Source organism: Mustela erminea, chromosome 8, assembly GCF_009829155.1.
Source record: "Mustela erminea isolate mMusErm1 chromosome 8, mMusErm1.Pri, whole genome shotgun sequence".
NCBI classification, from domain to species: Eukaryota; Metazoa; Chordata; class Mammalia; order Carnivora; family Mustelidae; genus Mustela; species Mustela erminea.
The window spans coordinates 64,523,094-64,549,341 of NC_045621.1; the positions used below are offsets into that span (position 1 = coordinate 64,523,094).

General features: G+C 38.7%; 1 protein-coding gene across 3 annotated transcripts in view; it reads left to right on the plus strand.

Moving 5' to 3' along the window:
• Positions 1–26,248, plus strand: part of CERS6 (ceramide synthase 6) — a 312,414-nt gene that overhangs the window by 69,238 nt on the left and 216,928 nt on the right. For all 3 annotated transcript variants that reach the window (XR_004288761.1, XM_032355853.1, XM_032355855.1), the window contains exons 2-3: positions 15,854–15,959; positions 25,684–25,814. Coding sequence is in view for 2 of the 3 variants with exons in the window: in XM_032355853.1 (XP_032211744.1) it covers positions 15,854–15,959; positions 25,684–25,814 (237 nt within the window). In the remaining variant the exon portion in view is untranslated. The remainder of the gene's footprint in view (positions 1–15,853; positions 15,960–25,683; positions 25,815–26,248) is intronic.

Sequence of the window (26,248 nt, forward strand, 5' to 3'; positions counted from 1 at the left end):
ATGAGCTGTGGTAGGCTTATAATGCTGGTGTTTTACATCAGCTTTGTTTTGAATGATGTTTAATAAACCATACCAAGTTATTTTTGGTACAGTTAGAGCAATCATCGAGTTAATTTTTCCGTATGGAAAGAAACTAATGAAAAGCAGTGGGGATTGTGAAACTGATGGAGCAAAGTCTCAGTCTTCCCAGCAGTGTCCATCCATGTTGCCCAGTGCTGCCACATAACTGCGGCCAAACAGGCAGGACTGGAGACTGAGGTGGAGAAAGAACAGAGAGGCCCAACTGACCTCTCAAAGAACGGTATTTGCAGAAGGAAAAAAAAACCCTGTGTAATAAAAAGATAAAAAAACAGTGTTACTGCTACAGTACTCAGGGGATTGGATTGACCATAAGCCCAGTGAGTGAAGGGGCCGCCAAAAACTCGATGTTAATAATGGCTTCTGGTTGTTGACATTTGGTACTAGAATGAGAAAGCTGATACTTTTATTTTTCTCTGAGTTACTATGAGACTCTTTGGATGTATACTGTAGGTATATAAACGCGATCTTTCATGCATTTCCCTGTAAAAGAATTATTTTAACATAGTTACAATGCCATTATCACATAAAACAGAATTAATTGTAACATGTTTTTGTACACTATTAGCAAGATACTTTACCATATAATTTACATGTATATTATATACATAAACTCTGTCTACATCCCTGACTGTGTAGACATTTACCTGTAGAAAAGAAGATTCAAGAACCTGACATGATTTGAATGTTGGAGGATTGTCACGTGGCAGAAAGTGTGAGATTTGTTGTGTTTATCTGTCTTGGTTGGGAAGGCCCAGCTGATAGAGTTATGGAGGGGGAATACCTGGGCTCACTTCCAAGGAATAATTTTCTGAGAGCATTGCCCGAGCATTGGGCGAAATGGGCTGCTTTAAGTGCAAGAGAATTCCTTCCTTCTTTAAGACTGGTCTGTTCAAGTCTAAGCTAATTCAGTGAGTGGTTCTCAGGCTGCATCATGCCACAGATTTACCTGGAGGGCCTGTTAGAACCCAGATTGCTAGTCTCCACCCTCACAGCTGAAGATTTGGTAGGGCTGGGGTGAGGCCCCATGATTTGCATTCTTAATGATCTCTCTGATGCTGCTAGTCTGGCGACCACAGTCTGAGAAGCACTGGGCTAAAACATGCTGTTCGAACTAGGAATCATTTGTGCATAGGAATCATTTGGGGATTTTGTTAAAGTAGAAAATCTGATTCAGTCGGTCTGGGGTTGGGCCTGGGGTTCTGCATTTTTAACTTTCCCCGGGCAACACCAGTGACTAGTGCATGGTGCTTGAGTAACAGGACTAAAGATTTGGCTCATCAGGAATGACGATGCCTGAGGAAATGTCAACATCCAGAGAGCAGTTAGACCAGAGAATGTCATTCTGAGCTCCCCTGAAATAATTTTATTTTGTAAATCCCCAAAGGAAACAATGAGAAAGTTGAATTTTGCTTAAAAGTTTTTTTTTTTTTTCCCATGGTAAAACACCCTTTTATTACAATTGTCATACCATAGTTACTAACATTTTATGACCCTTCTTTGCAGGTCTTTAAGTAAGAACTCATTTAACTCACTCTATAAGCCCCTCGGAAAATACCTCATTGATTGAATCTATTCCTGAGCTTTAAATGGAAATGACCTTCATGTTCTTTTATTTAATTGAGCTCTGATATTTACTTGCAGATTTGGTTATTTCTCATAAATGCTCCCACCGAAGAATTTTGAGGGTTTAATACCATTAATCTCACTCACTGGGCTTTCTCATGATGCCACGGGGGTTGTGGTCATAGAAGGCTCATAGTACATCAAGAGAGTGCTAACCTTTTAAAAAAAAAATAACAAAGATCTGTACCCATCGCTTGCATAATACAAGGTTGCATTAAGAAACTGGAAAGGTCTTTCATGGGGAAATGCTGGTTTCTTCCTCAAATGCTGAGTGCATTTTTCTTCTGTTTTCTCCTGTTTACTCCGTGTGAGTAAGCTGTGTTTTGCCTTTGCTGCCTTCAGAGTAGTCTCTCCACCCCTTATCTGAGCTTTGTTTCTCATCTTGTGAGCTTCTGTTTCTTTTTAGGTTCAGGTTTTCTGGCAGTAAGGGGATATTCTCACAGAATCATGTGCAGATCTTAGACCAACTGAAATGGTACGATGAAGACCTCAAAAAAGGAAAGCAGATGAGTAATAGCTCTTTAACCTTTTGATGTGTGTTCTTCTCACACAAAGGGAATGAAACCAGCATTTGCCCACCTGTGTGCCAAGCACTTTACATTAACATTTTATTTAATTCCTATACAAGTCGTGTACAAGTCTGGTCCAGGTGGTCTAATTTCATCACAGGAAAATCGACTCAGGGTGCTGAAATAATTCTCTTCCTAGCTCCCAGCTAGTAAGTGGTCCAATCAGGATAGCCTGTCTCCAGAGTTGCTCAGAAAGCCGCTTCTTTCTATATGAGAGGCTTCTTAAAATAAACAGCCAATTCTTTGGAATGCAGATGTTTCCACATCATGTACCAGTGGGGTGACAGCAGAGGGTTTTGAGTAGAAGAGCAAGGAAAAAAAACTGTCCTGGCCAGTCAGCGCCTCTTTAGTTTCTTACCCAGCAGCCACCGACAGACCTTGTATCAGCTGTGCTAAGAAATCCAATGACCATGACGTCCAGTTGGCAGGAGCATCCTCAGATGGAAGATTTTGAACATGTGAAGAACACTCTGTGCTGATAATGGAGCTATCATCTCTCAGCTACAAACCCACCCTTCTCATTTTATTTATGGTGTTGGGACTGAGGCTCTAAAAACCGCATTTCTCCTTTGCCAGCTTTCTCCCTGTAATTTGTGCCAATACCCTGGAGGGAGGTGGCATGGCTGGAGGAGGGAAACCAGACATGCTTATCCTGTTTACCTCCTTTCCTGAAAGTGTCACCTCAGCAGCAGTAACCCCCTCCCCCCCAGTAGAGATGGTTTGTTTTCAGAAATTGATTGTGGCTTCTGACTTTGCTGGGCATTCCCAGAGGTAGCTTCGTTGTGCCCCCTCCAGGACATCAGTCCCAGGGGGAACTGCCGCTTCCTCGGGGATCTGGGTCACCTCCCCCAACCTGTACTCTCTATTCCCATACCCCTGGTGCTGCTGACTCTTGTTGCTTCCTCTGTGACATCTCAGGGTTGTCTTTGTGTCTTCTAGTACTCCTATACCAATATAACTAGTTCCTTGGAGTGAACTTTCTCTAATAAAATAGCTTGTGGTTTCTGTCTTTCTGACTGAGCCTCACAGATACACACCCTCTTAGGGAGAACGTCTGAGCTCTGGCGAGTGTGGCGCGAACACACACTGCCTGAGACACACACTGTCTGTCGCTGACCTAAGGCAGGTGGGCGGAACTCATGGAGGGACTTGAGGGATTTGCAAACAGATTTGGTAGGTTCACATTTTCACGGCACAATTCAGTCCTGGGATAGCACGGTAAGTATGAGAACAGAACACGAAATGGTGGCCACTGGAGAGGAGCTGTGTGTCGTAGCATCAGTTCTGACTCTAGGTTTGGGAACGGCACTCTCTGGGTCTCAGTTTTCTTACCTCTACAGTTCTTAGGTAATACTAATTACAAGGTCAAATGAAGTTAAGAGAATTAAGAGTAATTGTTTTAAAAAGAAATAGGCCTTGAATTAAACTGCTAGGATGATCCAATACTGTAATGCTGTCATTAGACTTGGTCTTTGGGTGCTGAGACTGTAGGAGTCTGTAAGTGACAATGGGCAGGGGCTCTGGGAGATGATGGAGACCAGTCACTGAGTACCTGTTCTGTCCTGCACTGTGCTTAGTGTGTTACACATGTGGCCGTTCAGCTTTTGCCATTTTAGAGTAGACTGATTTTGCTGAGGTCGGGAGTCATCCTTCTTTCTTTCTTCCTTTCTTTCTTTCCCTCCTGCCTTCCTTCCCTCCCTCCCCCTCTTCCTTCTTCCATCTCTCCTTTCCTCCCTCCCTCCCTTCCAAAATTTCTTTATTTGAGAGAGTGAGAGAAAGAGTGCACACACACACAGGGGAAGGGGCAGAGGGACAGAGTCTCAAGCAGACTCCGTGCTGAACTCGGAACCTGGTGCACAGATTGATCTCACAAGGATGAGATCACAACCCAAGCCAAAACCAAGAGTTGGACACTTAACCCGACGTAGGTACTCCAAGAGTCTGTTTTCTTAATCATTCCTTATTACTGTCAGTATGTGAATGATGCTACCCTTCATTCTGTCTCATGTGTGAAACAGACACATGATATGTAAGTGGTATTAAAATTTGTGTTAAGCTTCAAATTCATCTGGTGGAAGTTTAGCATCGTGGTTGATCACGAGCTTAAATGAAAACTTTATGAAACTCTCCTTCGTGAATTGCTGGCTCTGTTTTCAAATTCTGTAAAGCCATCGTGCTATTAGCGATCCACAATGGAACTAAAGGATGCTATCCTAGTTTGCCTGCACACGTTCCCAGAAATCTTCAGTGGCAGATCTGAAGTAAAACCAGGCATCATCTGGTGGTGATCGATGACCAGATTTTGTGGGTTTGAGGCACCAGTGGCCAATCCTGCGGCATTGATACCGAGGCCAAACGACCCATGAAGTGTGTGTAACCAGCTGCAACCAGTCAGAGATGTTGGGTGGGAAGAAGAGAGGTGTGTGCTGGCCTGCACCTCTAACCCCTTAGTGTACAATTCAAGTTATGGAAACACTGAAGTCTTCTTCTTCTTCTGTAAAACAGTGGCAAAAGCAGTTTGCTTCTCCCTTAGAGACATTTGGGATGGTGATTGAGATGAAGGTTGAAAGCCCATGGTGCACTGTGAGGCACCTGGCAGACGGAGTAGAATGAAAGGATTAATGCGTAGAGGAAGGCTTGGAACTCTTCAGAATCTCCCATGTGGCTTAGAGCTGGTCTTGAGACAGATCGACCAGTGACAAGGTCCCGTAAGACCCTGAAGGCTGGCTGCTTGCAGTTCTATTTGCTCAACAAGTATTCTAAGGAAGATGAGTGATCAGGGGTACTTAGATCCCCATCACAGAGAGGACAGTGACAAGGAAGGTATCCGATAGAGTGCTGGGGGGTATAGTTGCAGGGAATTACGAGGCTCTCTGGCCAAGCTCTTGATTGGTGAGATGTGTCAAAAGCTGACAGACTGTGCTGAAAGCAGCAGTTAGAGATGGAATTGCTGAAATTGCACTCAATGAGGTAAAGAGACAGAGCTGATGGAGTGACAGATTCTGTGAGGGGGCAGTTGTATCCCTCCATGGGAGGTTCACAGAGGATCATTCTTAATGTACGAAGAAGTGCAGGTGAAAAATAACACCTTACTCATATGTGGGCAATAGTCTCAAAAGAGGGATTGACAGTTACGGTAATTTTATCAGTATCAGAATGAAAATATCAGCTTAGTGGTACCATACTAAGGACTTTCCTGACTACAAGGGTATTTTCATATATAACTACACACTATACAGTTTCCCTTACAGATATCTCTAATGCCTTTTATTATTTTTTGCAAAATACAGGGGCATATTTTTAATTAAGACAGGACTTTTTACGAACTTTATCTTTAAAGGCTTGATACTGTGCTTCTTGAATCGTTGCAGTGAGCTCATAATGAAATAAATGTCTGACATCCAGAGTTTTTGTTTTCAGAATTCTGGAAATACACACCAAGGAGAGGCAGTTTTGACATTTCTCAGGTCAGCTTGGGCTTTCCAAGGATCTCAGTTTGCAGCCGATGGCACCTGCTGGCCTTCCAGTTTCTGATCTGCACCTCTGCCGAGGTTGGTGTGGACTAGATGGGCAGATCCCTTTACCACAGATATTTATGATTTAGCTGTAACTTTTAGAATGGTTCTTGTGATTTTTTTAAATACCAACGTAGTCTCTGCCAATGATTATTTATGAATAAAAGCAGCTATTGTCTGAGAGTCTCTTTATTTCCGTAAAGAATGGGATAAGTTAGATTCAGAAAAGAATCCAAGGTCTAGGAAAACAAAAATTCAAAGTTAGAAAAAGATGGATAAGGAAAGATTTATGGGATCCAGCCTGTTTATTCTTGAAGAGAGAAGAATGCAGAATGGCTTAATCAGTGTTTTCGGGGATTTGAGGAGGTTTTGACCCATCTCTCCAGAGGGCTGAGAAAAGAGGAAATGGGTTTATATTTCAGCAAGAAAAAATTATGCAGGAAGAATATTTTGAGTCAAACATGATGAAAAACTAAAATAGGATACCAAAGGAAGATTTTTCTTTTTTTTTCTCCCTTTTTATTTTGAAATAATTATAGAGTCACAGGAAATTGCGAAGAAATGTACAGGAGGGTTTCATACCCGAAGGAAGTTTCTGAATGATGTCTTTAGAGAAGAAATCTGGCTTGGAGAAAGAAGGCTAAACCAAGGGACATAAGAAGCTCTTTAGTTTAGCGGCTCTTTTATGAATTTTTGCCATTTCCCATTGCAGGTTGCCAGTCAGCACTGACTAGAGATCCTCCTAATGTGTAAAACGTATGCTTCTTATAATGAAAATTTCAGACTAGCCAGTTGAACCCTGTGATATGAGGTTTGTAATCATTCTTTCAATGTTCACACAAAATTTGCCAAGTCGATTTTACTGTTTCCATTTTATAAATGCCCTTACCAAGGTTCAGAAATACTAAGCAGCTTTCCAAGATTTCATGTTCAGAGCAAATTCACTAGAGATATGGGTTGGATATTGGTTTGTTCTAAAGGAATTTTCCTTTCTACTGTGTGATGTTAGAAAATTGTCTTCTGCATGCATACCCTGTGTGCCATCTTCTCCTATCTCTGTTCCTTCCCAGTTGGTCTCAAGATGTCAATGACTTTGGGGCACCTGGGGGGCTCAGTGGGTTAAAGCCTCTGCCTTCAATTCAGGTCATGATCCCGGGGTCCTGGGATTGATCCCCGCATCAGGATTTCTGGTCAGTGAGGATCCTGCTTCTCCCTCCCTCTCTACCTGCCTCTCTGCCTACTTGTTATCTCTGTCTGTCAAATAAATAAATAAAATCTTTAAAAACAAAAAAGATGTCAATGACTTAGATGTATTTTTCAGCATGAGAAGGAGTCTAATTATGGCTTTCTTTATATAGATGAGGAAATAGAGAAATTCCGTAGTGTCTCCAGGCAGGGGCAGAAGCAACTTTCTTCCTGTGGTATCTTGGAATTCTCAGTATACTTAGCCAGTATTGGTAACATTTTTCTTGAAGTAATTTCAAGCAGTTACATAGTTTTGTATCTTTTGGTGCCCCCATTGACTTGAGTTTCATCCTTTGTCTACTTGACAAGGTACTGAAATGGCATTTTATTTTTATTCCACCTACTGTTCTCTTCCTTGTCTCAGTCACAATGGAGTCCTTTGCTTGAAGAACTCTATGGAATTAGCTGGTATGCAGCTGTCTTAGGGCTTTCATATTCAGTTTTTGTGTCATTAAGGTTTTGAGTCTTTCCTGGCATAGAAATTTTTCTGTTCATCTCTATTTTTAAAAAATTTTATTTTTTACGTTTGGTATTTGAAATCTCATTTTAAGATGTAGAAAAATATAGAAAAGCATAAAAAAGAGTGTTGAAATAAGCCACAATCTTTTTACCTGGCAGTAGGCATGATTAATCTTTTAGTATATTTTCAATTTCTTTTATATGTCAGAAATTTATATGTATCAATAAATAGTCACCAGATAAACATTGCTTTACCTTCTGCCTCTCAGCATTTTTTATGTTATTAAATATTGATTGAAGACATTTAAAGTAAATATAAAGCAAACATACATACAAATTTAAACAATACAGAGAAGTATAAAATGCAAACCAATCTTATTAACCCAAAAAGATTATCACCATTAATAACTTTTCACTATTCTCCCTAATAAAAGTGTTTTTTAAGTAAACAAATATGATAATACTTGTTTTGTATCTTGCATTTTACATTTAACTATTATGTCTTGAAGCTCCACAAATCTACCTCTTTTTAACCACCTTATAGAATTCCGTTGTATGGATGTGCTATATTTCATGTGTATCCTTTGGGTAAATATTTGTTTCCTGCCTTTCTTTTTATTTCAAGCAATACTTCAATAAACTTTATTTGTAAAAGTGCCAGTATATCTGTAGGGTAAATTTCTAGCAGGATGTGTAACTAGTAATGCCCACAAGGGCTTAGGCATTTTAATAATTTATTAAGTACTGGTAAATTCAATTTCTAAGACAGTACCAGTTTGGATACATGTCAGCAGTTTATGAGAGTACCTGTTTTTCTTTACTCTTACTAGCTTTGAAATTTAATTGAATTTAAAAATTTGCAGATATTATAGGTGAAAATGACATGGTATCTTTGATATCAGTTTCTGAAACTGAGTGTGGAGGATCATCTTTTTGTGTTTATTGGTCATTGTTACAAATTTCTTTATTTAATCACCATGAGCAATTTATTGGCATTCTTGCTTCTCCAAATCCTCAGCGATATTTTACCTTATCAGACCCAGCCTGAAAGTTGTAAAATGGTATTGTTGCAGTTTTCTGGTGGTGCTGAATATCTCTTTATGTGTTTATTGATATTTCTGTTTTCTGTGATTGCCTATTTTGCATCTTTTGCCCATTTTTTTCTACTGACCATCAAAAATCTTAAAAAATACAAAAATTCAGGATATAGAAGAGTCTAGAGATTTTCCTATTCAAAACTTTATGACTGATTTATTTAAAGCTTTGGAAATATTACCAAGGGTGATCCACAATTCAAGTGGTAAAGATCAAGAACATGGAACAATGGATAATTATCCCATGATGACATGAAGAATTTAATCATTCAGATTCATCTTTGCTTGAATCTGTATTGTGGTAATTGGACTTTGACCAGAGTTTTGTGCTGTCAGAAAGGGTCTAATGGCTATTTCCTTAGAGAGTCTTCACAACAACAAAAAGTAGGAACACTTAGATCTCTGTTACCACTGAATACCATGTTATACAAGGATATGTAATTTCTTGGGAGACATTCAGAAAAGGAAAATAAAGAAGATTACTAAATATATACAGTGTGATCTAATTTTTCATAAAAATACAGTAAAGAAGGTATAAAAATATATAAAATGTATGGGGGAGAGGCAGCAAAAGAATGCTCAAATACCAATAAATATTCATCTTTGGGTGATAGCATTTCTGGTGATTTTTAATATTATTAGGTGTTTTTTGTTACTTTTATGCTTTCTGTACTGTACACCACTTTTAAGTCCACAAAAGTTACAGAAATGAAGGCTCAGTAGAATTTTGGTGCTTAATAAGCATTTCTTGAGCTCTAGGAGAGCATGACTTTTATACAAGTGGTAATTGTCTTGGCCCTGTCCATAATTCTCTTTTACCCCTAAGTTCATTGTATTTTTATGAACTACACCACCTTTGTCCACCTGAGTTTTGTTGCCCAACAAAGGAAACAACAAAAGAAGTATGGTGTTAAATTATTCTGCTAAAACATAGTGATTTTTTATTTTTCAGATTTTAATCCATTATGTGTTTTATTTTATAGCTGTCATTCCAGTGTATATATAGCTTGAATTGTTTCCTGTATAAAATGTGCCATTTTTGTCTGGCTACTTTCAATGTTTTCTCTTTATATTTGGTTTTCATCAGATTGGCTATGATTTGTCTAGGTTTTCTTTGTTTCAAACTTATCTTTTGGGGTTCTTAAGCTTCTTGAAACTGTATATCTTTTATCACATTTGGGAAGTTGCAAACTATATTTTTTTCTAATATTTTCTTTTTCTTACCCACTCTGTCTCGCTTTTTCCCTAAAACTCATATTACCCATATATTAGCCTTTCAGAATTGTTCCACAGGTCCTCAAAGTCTGTTTGTTTTTCCACTGTTTTTTTACCCCCTCTTTTCAGATTGCATGGTTTCTATTGACCTACCTTCAAGTTCACTGAATGTCTTTCTATGTGTTTTCCTCAAAGTGTGGGTCATATTTACTTTGCTTTTCATCAACATATTAGATGGTATCCTGGAGTTTGAAGGTTAAATTGTGGAGATTCTAGATTTTTTTTTTTTATATTGCCTGAAAAGTGTTTGTTTTTTGTTTACAGGTGATTTACTTAGTTGGATTCAAATTGTAGTCTGTCATGCCTTCAGTGGACAGTGGCTTTGGCCTTCATTCAATTCTTTAAATCTTCGCTCCTGACTGCTTTCAGTTTACCTTATATGTACATAGTTCAGAGGTCAGCCAGAATCATGCTTGGTTATACACAGAATCAGGGATTGGCTTCTCTGGCTTTTCCCCTTTCATGGTTCCCTCGTCAGTCTCTGATTTTCCCAGGCTCCTTCCTCTGGTTCCTACAGTTAGAAAGAGAGTGTGTTTTGCTATCAGTGTCTCATCTGGTGCTATGACTGTGTCTGTTCTCAGGGGAGAGCTGCAAAATAAACATAAATAAATAGACAGGGAACTTACTCTCTGCTGGTTGCTTGCTCCTACCCTGGCTCATTTTCAAAGTCTACTTGCTCTTATTCATTCTCCTAAGTCCCTAGGTAGTTTAGGTAAGGGGGGGAGCGTTTTGATTTGTATGTTGTACAGAGTTTTTAAAGATGAAAAATCAGTGTATTAGAACCTCATTCTGTCACATCAAAAACAATTTCTTTTAGTCTTAATTGTGGATTTATTATAGCAAGTCAAAGATACATAAAGGTATAGACAAATCCCACAATGAGGCACTAAAGCTAAAGAAAGAAATTCTGCTCTGAGTGCCTGGGTGACCAGTCAGTTAAGCAACTGTCTTCAGCTCAGGTCATGATCCCAGAGCCCTTGGATTGAGTTGCACATTAGATTCCCTGCTGATGTCTGCTTCTCCCTCTCCCTCTACCTGTCCCCCCTGCTCGTGTTCTCTCTCTCTCTCAAATAAATAAATAAAATATTAAAAAAAAAATTCTGCTTATCACCTTTTTATTTTATTTATTTATTTTTTTAAAGGTTTTTTTTTTTTTTTTTTTTTTTTTGACAGAGAGAGGGAGATCACAAGTATGCAGAGAGGCAGGCAGAGAGAGAAGGGGAAGCAGGCTCCCTGCTGAGCAGAGAGCCCGATGCGGGGCTTGATCCCAGGACCCTGAGATCATGACCTGAGCTGAAGGCAGAGGATTAACCCACTTACCCACTCAGGTGCCCCACTTATCACCTTTTTAAAGTTGTTTTTTCAGGGCAACCCTCCTATGCTATTGGTGGGAATGCAAGCTAGTACAGCCACTCTGGAAAACAGTATGGAGGTTCCTTAAAAAGTTGAAAGTAGAGCTACCCTATGACCCAGTAATTGCACTACGAGGTATTTACCCCAAAGATACAAATGTAGTGATCCAAAGGGGCACCTGCACCCCAATGATTCTAGCAGTAATGTCCACAATAGTCAAACTATGGAAAGAGCCAAGATGTCCATCAGCAGATGAATGGATAAAGAAGATGTGTACACATACACACACACACACACACACACACACACACACACACACACATACACACAGGAGTATCACACAGCCATCAAAAATGAAATCTTGCCATTTGCAATGACATGAATGGAAACTAGAGGGTATTATGCTAAGTGAGATAAGTGAGTCAGAGAAAAAAAATATCATATGATCTCACTGATATGTGGAATTTAAGAAACAAAACAGGGAATCATAGAGGAAGAGAGGAAAAAAATAAAACAAGACAAAACCAGAGATGGAGATAAACCATACCTTCAAACAGAGAAAACAAACAGGGCCGCTGGGGTGGGGGTAGAGTAACTGGGTGATGGACATTAAGGAGGGCATGTGATGTAATGAGCCCTGGGTATTATATAAGACTGATGAATCACTGACCTCTACCTTTGAAACCAATAATACATTACATGTTATTTAATTGACTTTAAACTAAACAATTAGAAAAAACCACTGCTATAGGAAAAAAATTGTCTTTTTAGCAGTAGAGATAATTAATCTACAGTTTCACATTTTTTCTATGCTCTCTTTTTCTTTTTTTTTTTAAGTTTTTATTTAAGTTCCAGTTAGTTAATCTACAGTATTATGTTAGTTTCAGGTGTACAGTATAGTGATACAGTACTTCTATACATCACAGGTGCTCATCACAGCAAATGAATGCCTTAATCCCCAGGACCTGTTAGACCCATCCCCCCACCCACCTCCCCTCTGGCAACCATCAGTTCTCTATAGTTAAGAGTCTGTTTTCTTGGTTTGCCTCTCTTTTTCCTTTGCTCATTTATTTTGTTTCTTGAATTCCACATATGAGTGAAATCATATGGTATTGTTTTCTCTGATTGAGTTATTTCAGTTAGAATTATGCTATCTCTAGCTCCATCCATGTTGCCGCAAAAGGCGAGATTTCAATCCTCTTTATGGCTGGTTATACTTCATTGTGTAAATATACATCTTCTTTACCCATTCATCAGTTGTCTTGGGCTGTTTCCGTAATTTGGCCATTGTAGATAATGCTCCTAAAAGCATTGGGGTGCATGTATCCCTTTGAATTAATATTTTTGTATTCTTTGGGTAAATACCTTGTAGAGTAATTACTGGGTTGTAGGATAGTTCTGTTTTTAACTTTTTGAGGAGCTCCATACTATAAAAAGAGAATTTTTCTAATTATTTTTTAACTGAAATCTTTATTGAGATAGTTATAAATTCACATGCAGTTTTAAGAAGTAATACACTGGGAGGTCATACACTCTTAATCCAGTTTCCGCCAACGGTAACATTTTACAAAACTATAGTATAATGTCACAACCAGAATAATGATAATGATATTTATAAAATCTGTTGAACTTCTTCTCCAGGTGTACTTATACTCATTTGTGCATGTGTGCATATGTGTGTGTGTGTGATTTAATTCTATACATTTACACCATACTTAGGTTTACGTATCCTCCATTGCAGCCTTACAGCTGTTTTGGAAAGTGCAGGAAATGCTAGAGTTAGAAAGGACTGAAGTCTCTGGCTGTGTTCCGCACTGAAGGTTACATGGTGTTAAGTGGTTAGAACTGATATTTGCGGGGCGCCTGGGTGGCTCAGTGGGTTAAGCCTCTGCCTTCAGCTCAGGTCATGATCTTGGGGTCCTGAGATCGAGCCCCGCATCAGGCTCTCTGCACAGCAGGAAGCCTGCTTCCTCCTCTCTTTCTGCCTGCCTCTCTGACTACTTGTGATCTCTGTCTGTCAAATAAATTAAAAAAAAAAAAAAAACTGATATTTGCCCTCTACACATTCATTTATTTTTTAAAAATTAATTTCCTTTAACATACTGTAAACATTTTGAGTGCAATAATCACTTTGTATTTTGTTGTACCTTTAGCCATACCACAGCCCAGAGCTTACTTTGGTGCTCTGTGCAGAGATGTTCAATTCCTGTTTAAAATACAAATACGTGTGGTTAAATAGAATTAAAAAGTAGAAACGTCTTAGGTATTTCCTCTGCTTTTAAACCAAGACTAGTTTTTTTTTTTTTTAAAGCTCCTACCCTATTATGTTTCCTTGCACGTATGTTCTACTACATGAAAGTACTTTATAGATGTTTGATCTTGAGAAAGCAGTGTTGCTACCTTTGATAAAGTAATTAGGTGAGCATTTCCTTATAAAGGTAATCATCAGAGTTTGAAAGAACATATTTCCTTTTAACTATTGTATTTGTAGGTATGCCTCCTACCCCCACTTCCATCTATCTCTCTGTCCCTACAAACCTGCTTTTTTGAATTTATTTCTGTTGCAGCATTGGGGGAAAAAACCCTCAAAAAACAACAACAAAAAGCTTTTCTCTAATGAACCATGATGCTAGGTAACAAAATTATGGTAGTTGTGTCATGGGTTTTATTTGATGTCTCGTACTCTCTCTGAAGAAACAAAATGCCCAGCAGTGATTCACAAAGTCTTCGGGGAACAAATGCAAAATAAAATGTCTATATTTTCTTATTCTTATACTTGGGGATACTCAGGAAAATAAGCATTGCCATGGTGTATTCAGAGGTGAAACAGTCATCCTCTGCATTGCAACTCTAACTCTTTAGAAGATGGAAAAAAGACCATGTACTGGGACAGAAGGTTGTTAAAAGGATGATGGCGTATTCAGAAAGGAAATTTGAACAATATTTTAGAAGTTGTGGGACTGGAGAAGATGAGGGAAGGCAGGGGAGAAATCTGACGGGGAAGAGTAGAAAGCAACCAATGACGAGTTGATGTTGGCCCTTACACCAAATTAATCTTGCCATTTTATCTCTTTTCCCCACTCTTGCTGGTCCTTGTATCTTTTCACACTCCAATCATAAGGAGGAGGCAGAAAACTACAAAGCAGGAAACTTTGTCAAGAAAGCAAGTTCTGGACTCTCCTCTGTGGGCAATACCTATCAAACCTCATTTTTTTCCATAAGCTATCGCCAGAGTTCCATGATTATTGTTCATAGTGAAGACCTAGAATGAAAAAGATTACATGTTTCTTTAAGAATGTAGGGGCATGGGTAATATGTCTTAGAACATATTTAGAACTTAGAACTTAGAACAAAAAGAATTGAGAATGCATGTTTGGGGGAAACTCCAGATTCTAGAATACTTACATACTAAGAAAGGATATTTTTTCTAACTTTGTCCCAGAAAGCCCAGCAAAACAGATATTATATCACATTTTCTGTGTATATCTTTCCTGGGTTAGGTTTGCATGTACAGTCTTCCATTTTTCTGTTTGAATAAATGTCTTCTCTTTAACTTCAAATAGGACCCAGTGAGATATTAAGTGTTGTATGTATGTAAACTTCATTGGTCCCACCTAAAAAAAATTCCTTTGTCTGCTATTCTTTAATCTTGTCAACAGATATTAAAGAAATTTCATGATCTGTTTTGTACACTCATTAGTTATTGGATTTGGCCAACATTAATATGGCTAATACTTTTCATCTGGTATTATATTATTTTGTATTAGTAGAAAACGTTAAATGTCACTACTTGAAAGAACATTCACAAAACCTTATTTCTGGAACATTTAGGCTAAAACAACTCTTAAAGTTGTAAATGTGTAAAATAAAAAAAACCTTAGCGATGTCACCCTACCTTTGGGGGCCCATGCCCTTTCCTTCTCATTTGCATATCAGACACAACCAGAAATGAAGCTCTGTCTTCCCATTCTTCTTAACATAGTCATTCGTGTCGGATAAAACAGTGCAGCAGATGGTCGTAATCATTTCAGACTTTTCAACTTGTCTGGGACATCATGCTGTCTGACATTGTTCATTACTCCATATGAGAGAGACAGAAATAACCACAAAGTAGGAATTTTAAGAAGCCATAAGGAATTGGTGCTGAATATAGTGTGCTTTGATTATAGAAGCAAAACAGCCAATTTTATAATGTAGGGGTGATCAAAGGTACATTTCCCATGTGTCATGAGATGGTTAGTAAATACTTTCTCACAGCAAAAATGTATGAACAATGACAATTGCTAGCCAGATGTTAGTAAGAAAAACATAAATTATATCATTTAAAAATGATAGTTTGTTTTGCTTCTCTATTTTACTTATGTACTTGTCTTTGTCATTTGATGGTCTTTCTACCTGTTCAGTCTCAGAACTTAAGGATCAGGAGATTTACATGTTTTTTTACTGTTACAGCTAGAAGACTAAAGGAGAGAAAAAAGTTAAATTGGTTTTGTAGTGACCAACATATGTGTGGCAGTAATGTCCACCCAGCCCTTTATGGGGACAGCTGAGTATTATGTAATGAATTGGTGATGTTAAGAACAGTTATAAAAAAAGTAACTTCTTCTGTTTTTTTTTTTTTTTTTTTTTTTTTTTTAAGATTTGTAGCCAAACCATGTGCCATAGCCCTCAACATACAGGCCAATGGACCACAAATCGCCCAGCCAAATGCCATTCTGGAAAAGGTCTTCACTGCAATTACAAAGGTATGATTGTCCTTTTGTACAGTGTGAATTATCGTGACCACCATTCTCAATCTGAAATTATTTAATCCCTTCTCTCCTCCTGGGTTTGAGAACGAATGGCCCAGCCTCGTGCTGGAAATTAAGCTGGGAAGAAGCTGAAGAAAAGCAGACGTGTTTGAGACCTGTTTGTTTCCTCTCCCGTTGATTTTAGAAGCTTGTCTGTAAAGAACAGTCTAGATTGGACAGTGATCAGTCTAATTCTGTGCCTCTAATTCTGTGACATGAAGCAGGACGTATAACAGTTGGATGGGATTTTGTGGAGCTGGCTGGGCAGAGCTGAGGACTATAATGAATGTACAGGGGTACATACCTTGGAGATATCGTGGGTCTGGTCAGAGACCCCTGCAAGAGTCAGATGGATATTTAGGTTTCCCAGTGCATATAAAAGTCATTTTCCACTGTATAGCAATCTGTTAAGTAAGCAAGAGTATCGTATCTAAAAAAAAAATGTAGTTACCTAAATTAAGAAATACTTTATAGCTAAAAATGCCAGCCATCATCTGAGCTTTCAGCAAGTTGTGACCTGTTTTCTGGGTGGAAGTTCTTGTCTCCATGTTGATGGGTGCTGACTGATCAGGGTGGTGGTTGCTGAAGTTTGGGGTGATTGTGGCAACTTTTAAAAATAAGACAGTAATGAAGTTTGCTGCATTGATTGATTCTTCCTTTCACGAGCCATGTGTCTGTAGCATGAGTGGCCCGTGTAGCAATGCCTTTCAATAGCATTTTACCCGCTGTTGAACTTCTTTCAAATTGGAGTCAGTCCTCTCAGTCTCCACCCACTGCTTTATAAACTCGATATATGTACTACTCTAAATATTTTCTTGTCATTTCAACAATCTTCCCAGCGTCTTCACCAGGAAGAGATCCCATCTCAAGAAATCACTTTCTTGGTTCATTCATAAGAAGCAATCTCTCATCCAGTAAGGATTTGTCGGGAGAGTGCAGCAATTCAAATAAAATACTAACAAAAAGGTTTGCAATATTGCCAGAATGACCAAACCATGAAGCAGAAACACAAAGTTAGCAAATGCTATTAAAAAAAAAAAAAGTCCCCGATAGACTTGTTTGATGCAGGGTTGCCACAGACCTTCAATATGTGAAAAATGCAGTGATCTTTGTGTGTGAGAAAAAGAACCCATCTGCTTCTCACATTGTCCTCATGTTCCTGTAGTTTCGATACTTAGCAGATGTAAACATGAGGGAATAAATGGAGGACGGGAAAGTTGCAACATGAAAGAATAAAGGACGGGTCTGGAGAGTTCTAAGCTATAGATTCCCTGTGGAGAAAGTAGGGGAAGAGGTCGTCACTGTGGTGAGTTAAAGTCCAAAGTAGGGGCAGGAGGAACAGAGCAAGGCAAGGGGAAGATTGGCGCCTTAAGAACAAAGAAGGGAGGAGAAAGACCAAGCCACAAACTGTCCAAGGCCATGAGGAAAGGAAGCACATCACAGCACCCAAGCATCTTCTTACTCGTATCTCTCTCTTTATCTTAATCTGGTGGAGATGAGAAAGGTCAGGTGGGGTGTAACATTCTAGGAGAAGTGTTGTGTGTTTGTACAGTAAATGGTTCATTTTCACTTTTTCATTTTCCTGGGAAAATTACTCAGGCTTCTGAAATGTGGTTTGACAGCGTTAAGCAAGTTTTATTCCTATTTTGGTATTTGTATCGTTAACCATTGGTATTACTTGCCTCTTGTCTGAAAACTATTAATTCAGCTATTCAAACATTTTTGTTTATCTTATGGTCTTCTGCCAAGATTCACTAGGATTCTCTCCTCTGTTCTTTTAAAAATGGTATTTTTCCTGGAGAAGTAGAAGAAAGCACTAGGTGCTTTTCATATCTCTGCTGGGAAGAAGAGAAGAATGTATGAGATTTTTCGAAGAACTCTTCTTCTGGAGTTTTATGGGCTGATTTTAGATTGCCAAGTTCTAACCCTAAGGGGCACATATCTTACGGTACTTAAAGGAAGAAAATACTAAGAAAAAACTTGTGTTTTCATGTAACATATAAATTTACTGCAGGAGACACTTCTTTCCCTGTGAAAAAGCAGAAGTGTAGGAAGTTATCAGGTTTTTAAAATGAGATTATAATATACTTTGAATTATAAAGTGAATTATAATTCACTTTGTGAACTCCTCTAAGTGCATAATAAAATGAGTTTTCTACCCAAATGTGATGTATCCCTTTAGAAATTCTGCAGTGGACATTTTATTCCCTTGCCTTATGTTTATTATGGTTACTGGAGAAGTTTCCTCTATAAAGGTAATAAAAGGATTTTGCAGTCAGGTTGACTGCTCTAGAGAATATTTGCTTCTAGTTAATTTTGATCATACTCTCTTACTTTCCAAGGTGGTTCTGTTGGGCATTTTTATGTGATTAGAGCAGAAACCTCATGTTTTAAACATAAATGCAGCAAAATTTGGAACAGTTTTTCCCTGAATTCTTTATAGTTGTCCAGTGTTATTTCTGATATGAGAAAGTAATGGGTCAGGTGACCAGAATAGAAGGAGTAGCACTCAGAGGGTCTCAGCAGTTTTCGTGTGTGTTTGAGTGATCATCCCAGCAACTGGCCTTGACCATGATTTCAGGTCACCTTTGGAGAAGGGCATGGTTACCGTCTTTCAAATGTGTAGGGATGCACTCTCAAAACTGTTAAAATAGGGGCGTCTGGGTGGCTCAGTGGGTTAAAGCCTCTGCCTTCCGCTCAGGTCACGATCCCAGGGTCTTGGGATCGAGCCGCGCATCGGGCTCTCTGCTCACCGGGGAGCCTGCTTCCCCATCTCTCTCTGCCTGCCTCTCAGCCTACTTGTGATCTCTGTCTGTCAAATAAATAAAATCCTTAAAAAGCCCCCTCAAACCGTTAAAATATACTCTGTATAGGACTGGCTACATAATTTGTGGGGCCAATGCAGAATGAAAATGTGGGGTAGCCCGCATACCTACCCTTCTCTGGCCAGGGGTGGCGAATTTGAGACAGGCTTCTCCCCTTTTCAAGAGCCTACTACCCCAATCCATGGTACAGGTAACTCCCAACTGTATTGCAGTAACTACACCAGGACACACTTGGTACCTGGAATGGGGTGAGGAGGAGACCTGTCCCTACTGATTCACCCACCAAATACACAGGGACGTGCGAGCCTAGGGTGCAGATGGCTCTCTCCGTGTCCCACACTGAGATACTGTGCAGTAGGCACACCCACCTCTTGCCCTTTCCATGCTTGCACCGAGGCAGCAGTAATCACTAGGCAGAGTGGGGAGGGGGAGGAAGCTGGGGAGCTTGGGGAGCCAGGGAACAGAGAAATGAGTTCCCCAGAACTTGTCAAGGGGAAGTGGTAGGACTGTGTATGAGCTGAGACTGAGCTCCTGACACATGTTCCTCTGTCCCACTGGACTTCATATACAAAATACCAGTCCTGTAACAAAATTATTAAGAATTTTGAGATAATAGCCATAGAACTTGAAACCCCAACTGTAGGTCTTTCTGAATATACATCCCTTTGTGACCACACTGGTCACATGATGTGACTGTGTAGTTCTCATCTCTGTAATTATCTGATGAATTTGAACCCCCTTTTTTCTTTAAGAGTCTTTCCTTTTGAGGTGACATCTGTTTGTTTCTGTGTATATCTGGTATAAAAAAATTTGTGTGTGTGTGTGTATTTGTTCATTTATATTTATTTATTACATTTTGGGGATTCTCGTGCCATATTATTGGCATATATCTATAATCCTAATAGCTTCACTTTTCCAATCAAATCAATTCTTGAGCCACTGAGGGAAAAAAAAATATATATGTCAGCTGTGAAACCAGGTTTTATGATCCAGAGAAATCACATCATCGTCCACTTTTGTTATGTTACCCTGTATTTAAAAAATTGTAGGCGGGACGCCTGGGTGGCTCAGTTGGTTGGACGACTGCCTTCGGCTCAGGTCATGGTCCTGGAGTCCCGGGATCGAGTCCCACATCGGGCTCCCAGCTCCATGGGGAGTCGGCTTCGCTCTCTGACCTTCTCCTCGCTCATGCTCTCTCTCGCTGTCTCTCTCTCAAATAAATAAATAAAATATTAAAAAAAAAAAAAATTGTAGGCATATGCTTCTCCCTCTCCCTCTGCTGATCCCTCTGCTTGTGCTCTCTCTCTGTCAGATAGATAAATTAAATCTTTAAAAAACAAAAGGAAATTAAATGAAACAAAAAAGAGCTAAAAATAATCAGAAATGTAGCTCAAGCAGATCCAGCATCTGCATTATTAGAATCCCTCAAGAAAAAGCAAAGGAGAATAAATATTGAAAGATATAATTCAAGAAAAAATTTTTAAAGATTTTATTTATTTATTCGACAGAGAGAGACACAGCGAGAGAAGGAACACAAGCAGAGGGAATGGGTGAGGGAGAAGCAGGCTCCCCGCCAAGCAGGAGCATGACATGGGGCTTGATCCCAGGACCCTGGGATCATGACCTGAGCCGAAGGCAGATGCCTAACAACTGAGCCACCCAGGCACCCCCAAGAAAATTTTTCTAAAATAAATGGAGATTTATTTTAATATGTTAATGAATATGTAGTAGAAAATGGAAGTTTTAAAACAAGTTTTAATTACTGGATTTGAAAAATAAAAGAACAAATTCTTTGAGCAGTCAAGCAAAAAATCAAATCACTTATTTAAGAAAAACTATCACCATGACTTTGGTCTTCTTTATAGCAACACTTCCAATATTTTCAAGGAAAATGTGAACTAAGAATTTTATGTTTAGGCAAATTGTTTTTATTCTGTAACAGTTAAAGGCAAACAGGTTTTGTTTTTAAAGATTTTATTTGGGAGCACAAGCAGGGGAGTGACAGGCAGAGGGAGAATCCGGCTGCCCACTGAGCAAGGAGCCCGACTCAGAATTTGATCCCAGGACCCTGGGATCATAACCTGAGCCAAAGGCAGACACTTAACTGACTGAGCTACCCAGGCTTCCTAGACAAACAGATTTGAACATGCAAAAATTTGGGGGAATTGTTCTCATGAGTCCTTTTGAAGAAACTATTATAATCATTTATTTTAGCCAATGAAGAGGTTACTAGAGTGTTGTTAAGGTTTGAAAATATCTAAAGTGTTAAATGTGAGGGTTAGGATGACAAGACAGAATGTAAACATTATATGCTCTCACACTGTAGGAGTGATACAACTAACAGTATTTGAGATGGGGAGGGGGAAAAAGGCGGGAGGTAGAATAAATTCACTAATTGCGTAGTCTCTAATAGCTGGGAGTCAAAGCAAATCAGTTTAAGCAGCCAAATCAAGTAATAGAAGTATAAGCATATTTAACAATACAAGAGTAAACTGTGAAAGAGGTAAAAATTATTGTCTAATGTTGGGTGGGAGGGGAGAGGAAATTTGCTAATTTTAAATATTGCTCATATAGAATTATTGATTGAAAACAAACAGAAGAAGATATTACAATTATGGGTAACACCTAGAACAAAAATTACTTACAAAAAGGAAGTAAAATAAAACCATATTTGGTTTGCCAAGATTAAAAGTTTTTTTTTAATCAAAACAACATAACAATTGGGCGCCTGGGTGGCTCAGTGGGTTGGGCCGCTGCCTTCGGCTCGGGTCGTGATCTCAGGGTCCTGGGATCGGGTCCCGCATCGGGCTCTCTGCTCAGCGGGGAGCCTGCTTCCTCCTCTCTCTCTGTCTGCCTCTCTGCCTACTTGTGATCTCTCTCTGTCAAATAAATAAATAAAATCTTTAAAAAAAAAACATAACAATTAATTTGACAGAACTATAAAGAAACTTATCAGTTGTATCAATATATGTAAATAGGTCCACTCATCTAATAAAAACTAATTTAGGTTTGGGTCATGTAGCTGATAAGAGATACCCGATAAGAAAAAGTAATTACAAATATTGAAAATAAAAGTATGAGTAACAGTATATAGACAAATACAAATAATAAAGTAGGATTTTTATTTTTACATAGAAGTGGAATTCAGGCTAGAAAGGATTAAGTGAAAAGAAGAATTGGCTTTTTCTTGCCAAAGGATACAATTCATAATAATGATGAAGTGGTTATGACTAATATGCATTGTCAGTGTATCCATATACTCAAAAAAAGAATGAAATAAGAAATAATTTAATAGCAAGACATTTTAATTTACCTCTGGGTCATGACAGATTAAGTGAAAAAAATGTTAAACAGAAGATAGAAATTCTAAGAGGCATAATTAATGAGGAAGATTTAAGTGGTACATTTAGAACCCTGTATTCTGAATATAAGGACCATACTTCCTTTTGAAATATCTTTTAAATACTTACAAAAATAACCTTTATTATATATATACAACTGTAATAAATTTTAAAAATAAGTACAACTTGGGACGCCTCAGTGGCTGGGATTGAGTCCTGCATCAGTCTCCTTGCTCTGTGGGGAGACTGCTTCTCCCTCTGCCTGTGGCTCCCCCTGCTTGTGCTTGCATGCTCTCTCTGACAAATAAATAAATAAATAAATAAATAATCTTGAAAAAAATAAAAATAGGCATGACGTAGTAATACTAGAATTCAGAAAACAGAAAATTCCTTGCTTTCTTAATCAACTCTTGGATAAAAATAGAAATTCAGAATATTTGGTAACAGAGGGGATGAAGACATCACTCATCTGTACTGTGCCAAAGCAGTACTCAGATGAAAACTCAAATTTCAACACTTACTTAAACATTAGAAAAAGAACCACAAAACAAATCAAGGCAAGCAGAAGGCAGAACTTAGCAATAAAGGAAGAAATTGTGTTAGCAAAGCTATAGAATTGAAAATCAATTCAAAAGTAGTTTTATCTGTAGAAAGTTAGCTAACGCAATTTTAAAAAGCACAAATTTACAACATAAGAATTAACATAATAATCAACAATTGCAGAAATGGAGGAAAATAAAAAGGATGTATTTTTATTAATATGACAAAGAAAATATAAAAACTTGGGTAAAATGGAAATTATTCTAGGAAAATATAACTTACCAACTCTGTATGTGTGTGTATGTGTGTGTGTGTATATTTATGAATTTGCTGAGTCCCTACTATATTTTAGATGAAAAAGATACTAAAAATTTCCCTTTTATTTATAGAGCTTACATTCTAGTTACATGTTATTATCTAACTGCCTATTTGAAAAAGTAAAGGAATCAAGTGAAAAGTTACCACAAACAACTATCCCTAGGAATAAATGTAACAAGGATGTGCAAGGGATGTGAATAAAATTTTCAAACTGTTGAAGGATGCAAAAGACAAATTGGGTAAAGATGCCAGTTCTTCCTATGTTAATTTCTTGAACATTTGGAGTAGGGAAGGCTCTTCTTATTATGACCCCATATTCAGAAGTTATAACAGAAGAAACTGATAAATTCAAACATGCTTTTTAAAAACTTCAAATAAAAAACAAGCAGAAAACCCCATGACGAATTCTAAAACACAAAGACCTTGGTACAAAGTATGCAACCTATGTTATAGACACAGATTTAACTGCACTAACTAATAAATGAAGAAATCTACAAATCAATAAAATACCTACAGATCAAGAAAAAAATGTGCAATAGATACAAAAAGACTGTTCATAAAAAAGAAGCATAAATGGTTTTTCCTGTTTCATAAAAAGAGGAAATCAAGTTAAAAATATACTGAGACATGACTTTATATCAGACTGGAAAAAAAAGTTGAGAAATCGGATACTGTACTCTTTCGGCGAGGCATTGGGAAATGTTGTGGGTACTCTTGCTTGTGAAAGTATAAATTGGGAAAATTATTAGTGAGGGTAACTTTTCAATATCTAAAGCAGTTGCAAATGCTTAGGTCTTTGATCTCCAATATTTGCTTCTAGGAATTTATCTCAGTGTATACCTGTCTAATGACCTATGACAAGATGATTAATTACAACAGTGTTTGTAGTAGTGGAAGTCTAGAAGCACCTTAAACATCTACTAACAAGAGAGTGGATAAGTAAATTATAGCATATCCTGACAGTTCCACAAAAGAAAGAGGGCATTCTTTGTTTTGATACGGAAATGTTCCAAGATACATTGTAAAGTAAAAAAACCCAAAGTTCAGAATGATACATGTAGTATGCAGCCATTTGTGTGACAAGGAGAGATGTGAGAGTACACACTCAAATTTACTTATATTTGCATAAAATAACTCTGAAAAAGGAATTGATTTAATAACTGGTTAGCTAGTAGGAAGGGGGAGAACAGTAGGAATAAAATGGGAAGGCGAAACTTTGCGTAGTTGTTAACTGGTGAACCATGTGAATGTTTGACCTGTTCAATAAGCTGAGAAAACAAATTGAAATTAAAAGTTGATTCCTGTAGGAACATGGTATAGCCAAGGTATGTAGCAGGATGTGAATTTTTTGTCTTCGCTATGTTTTAATTAAAATAGACCTACAAGGAGAGTGTAGATGGTATCATGAGTACTGACAGCAAAAACATGTCAAAGTACACACCTCCCTGAAAGCTGGCAAAGGACTCACACAGACCGAAGCCCAGCACATTTTATAACCTCCGTCATAATACCGGAGGCCACTTGCGCTATTCCCTGTGTCTCGGACATCTTGAATTGCTTGAGATGCTTTGAAAAGTCCTCATAGGTACATCCCACCTTTGTAACTTGAGGGTGCTCCGCCTGCCTCCTTTATCCCATTTTTGGTGATTTCCTCTGGTCAGTAACATGGATTTATAGTAAAAGAAGGATAGGACAAATAAAGGAATGGACCTCACTCCACTGAGTTTTGTTGTGCGGCAGGACACGTTCACATAATTGCGGGCAGGGTGGTCTTTAAGCTCGCCAAGAGAGGGGAGAGAGGTAAGAAAGGGGAGAAACGAGTGTTTAGGGAGTCTTAGACATGTTGTTTACATTTGGTCATCACCACAGTCCTGTTTAGGTGGATAAACAACCCTGACAGGTGAGGGAACCAAGGCTGAGAGGCGATTAGAGTGAGCGGTTGAACCTGGCTGTCGCCTCCTGATGTCATAGAAATGGGTGGGAGACAGACTGGTCTCCGATGGCGAGCCAGAAAGAGGGTCCCTTCCCTGTTCGCCAAGTTGGTGTCTTCAAGTGATGCGCAGTTGATGGGAAGGTCTGATGGGGATCTGGTCAAAAGGAATGACCAAGACGAGGGATAGAAGGGAATGTGTGAGCCGCAAAACAGAGAGAAGAGGAGGAAAGGGAAGACAGGTTTTGTGGGAGAACTGGTGCCTTAGGCTGAAGTGAGGTCTGTTGAGATTACTCCGCTTTTTTGTCTGCCCTACGTTACCTGGAGGAGTGATCATTGGGTTTAGCATTTTTTTCTTCCTGAGAAAGTGAAACCTTTGAATGATGCCTCTTTGCAAATTCATCCTAACCTAACTCCTTTCCTTGAAGGCTGAGGGCGCTGACTCAGCCAGTTGCCTGTTTCACTGCATCTCTGCTGATAAGAAGTGCCAGCGTTAGAGCGAGATTTATGTGTTTCAGTGTTGTTTCCTAATGAGTAACGTTTTTTAATCCTCAGTGGTTATTTATGTCTGCACTACTAATGGAAGGTCTAGGTCCTCAGTGGTAAATACAGAAAATTTCAGTAGCAGGTAGTAAATTGGCGGGGGGTGGGGATCTCAATTGAGACAAGGGCAGATGCATTTATAGTGAAGATGAAAATGATCTTGCTGGTGCCTTGTTTCACAGCATCCTGATGAAAAGAGATTGGAAGGCCTCTCCAAGCAGCTGGACTGGGATGTTCGCAGCATTCAACGCTGGTTTCGACAAAGATGCAACCAGGAGAAGCCAAGCACGCTGAGGAAGTTCTGTGAAAGCATGTGAGTTGCTGTTTTCCTTTTTGAAAGAAAAACCCAAGTACTCTTCCCATCCCTGAGGTTAAAAATAGAGGCTTCCTGCAGGTTCCAGAAGCCCCTAAAAAGGATGCCACCTGGTGGAAAAAGAGTCCACCCAAAAAATGGAGGAAGAGTAGTTTGTAAGAATTTGTGATTTTCACTTTGGCCTCAGTAAATGAAGTTCACTTTCTCGTGGAGTTCCTACGCAGTCGGCGGGTAACAGGGACCTGCCGGGGTGTTTTCAGGCAGCCATCTCCGACACAGAACGCTAGAGGTCATTACTGTAACAGTTGCCATTTTAAAAGAGGGGACTTTGTCAAGATGTTCTTTCCACTGGTGAAAGCTGAGATGTTAGATGTATTATCAGAGAGTCGTGACGATGTCCCATATTCCTGGAGATTTAAGAAATAACTCTATTA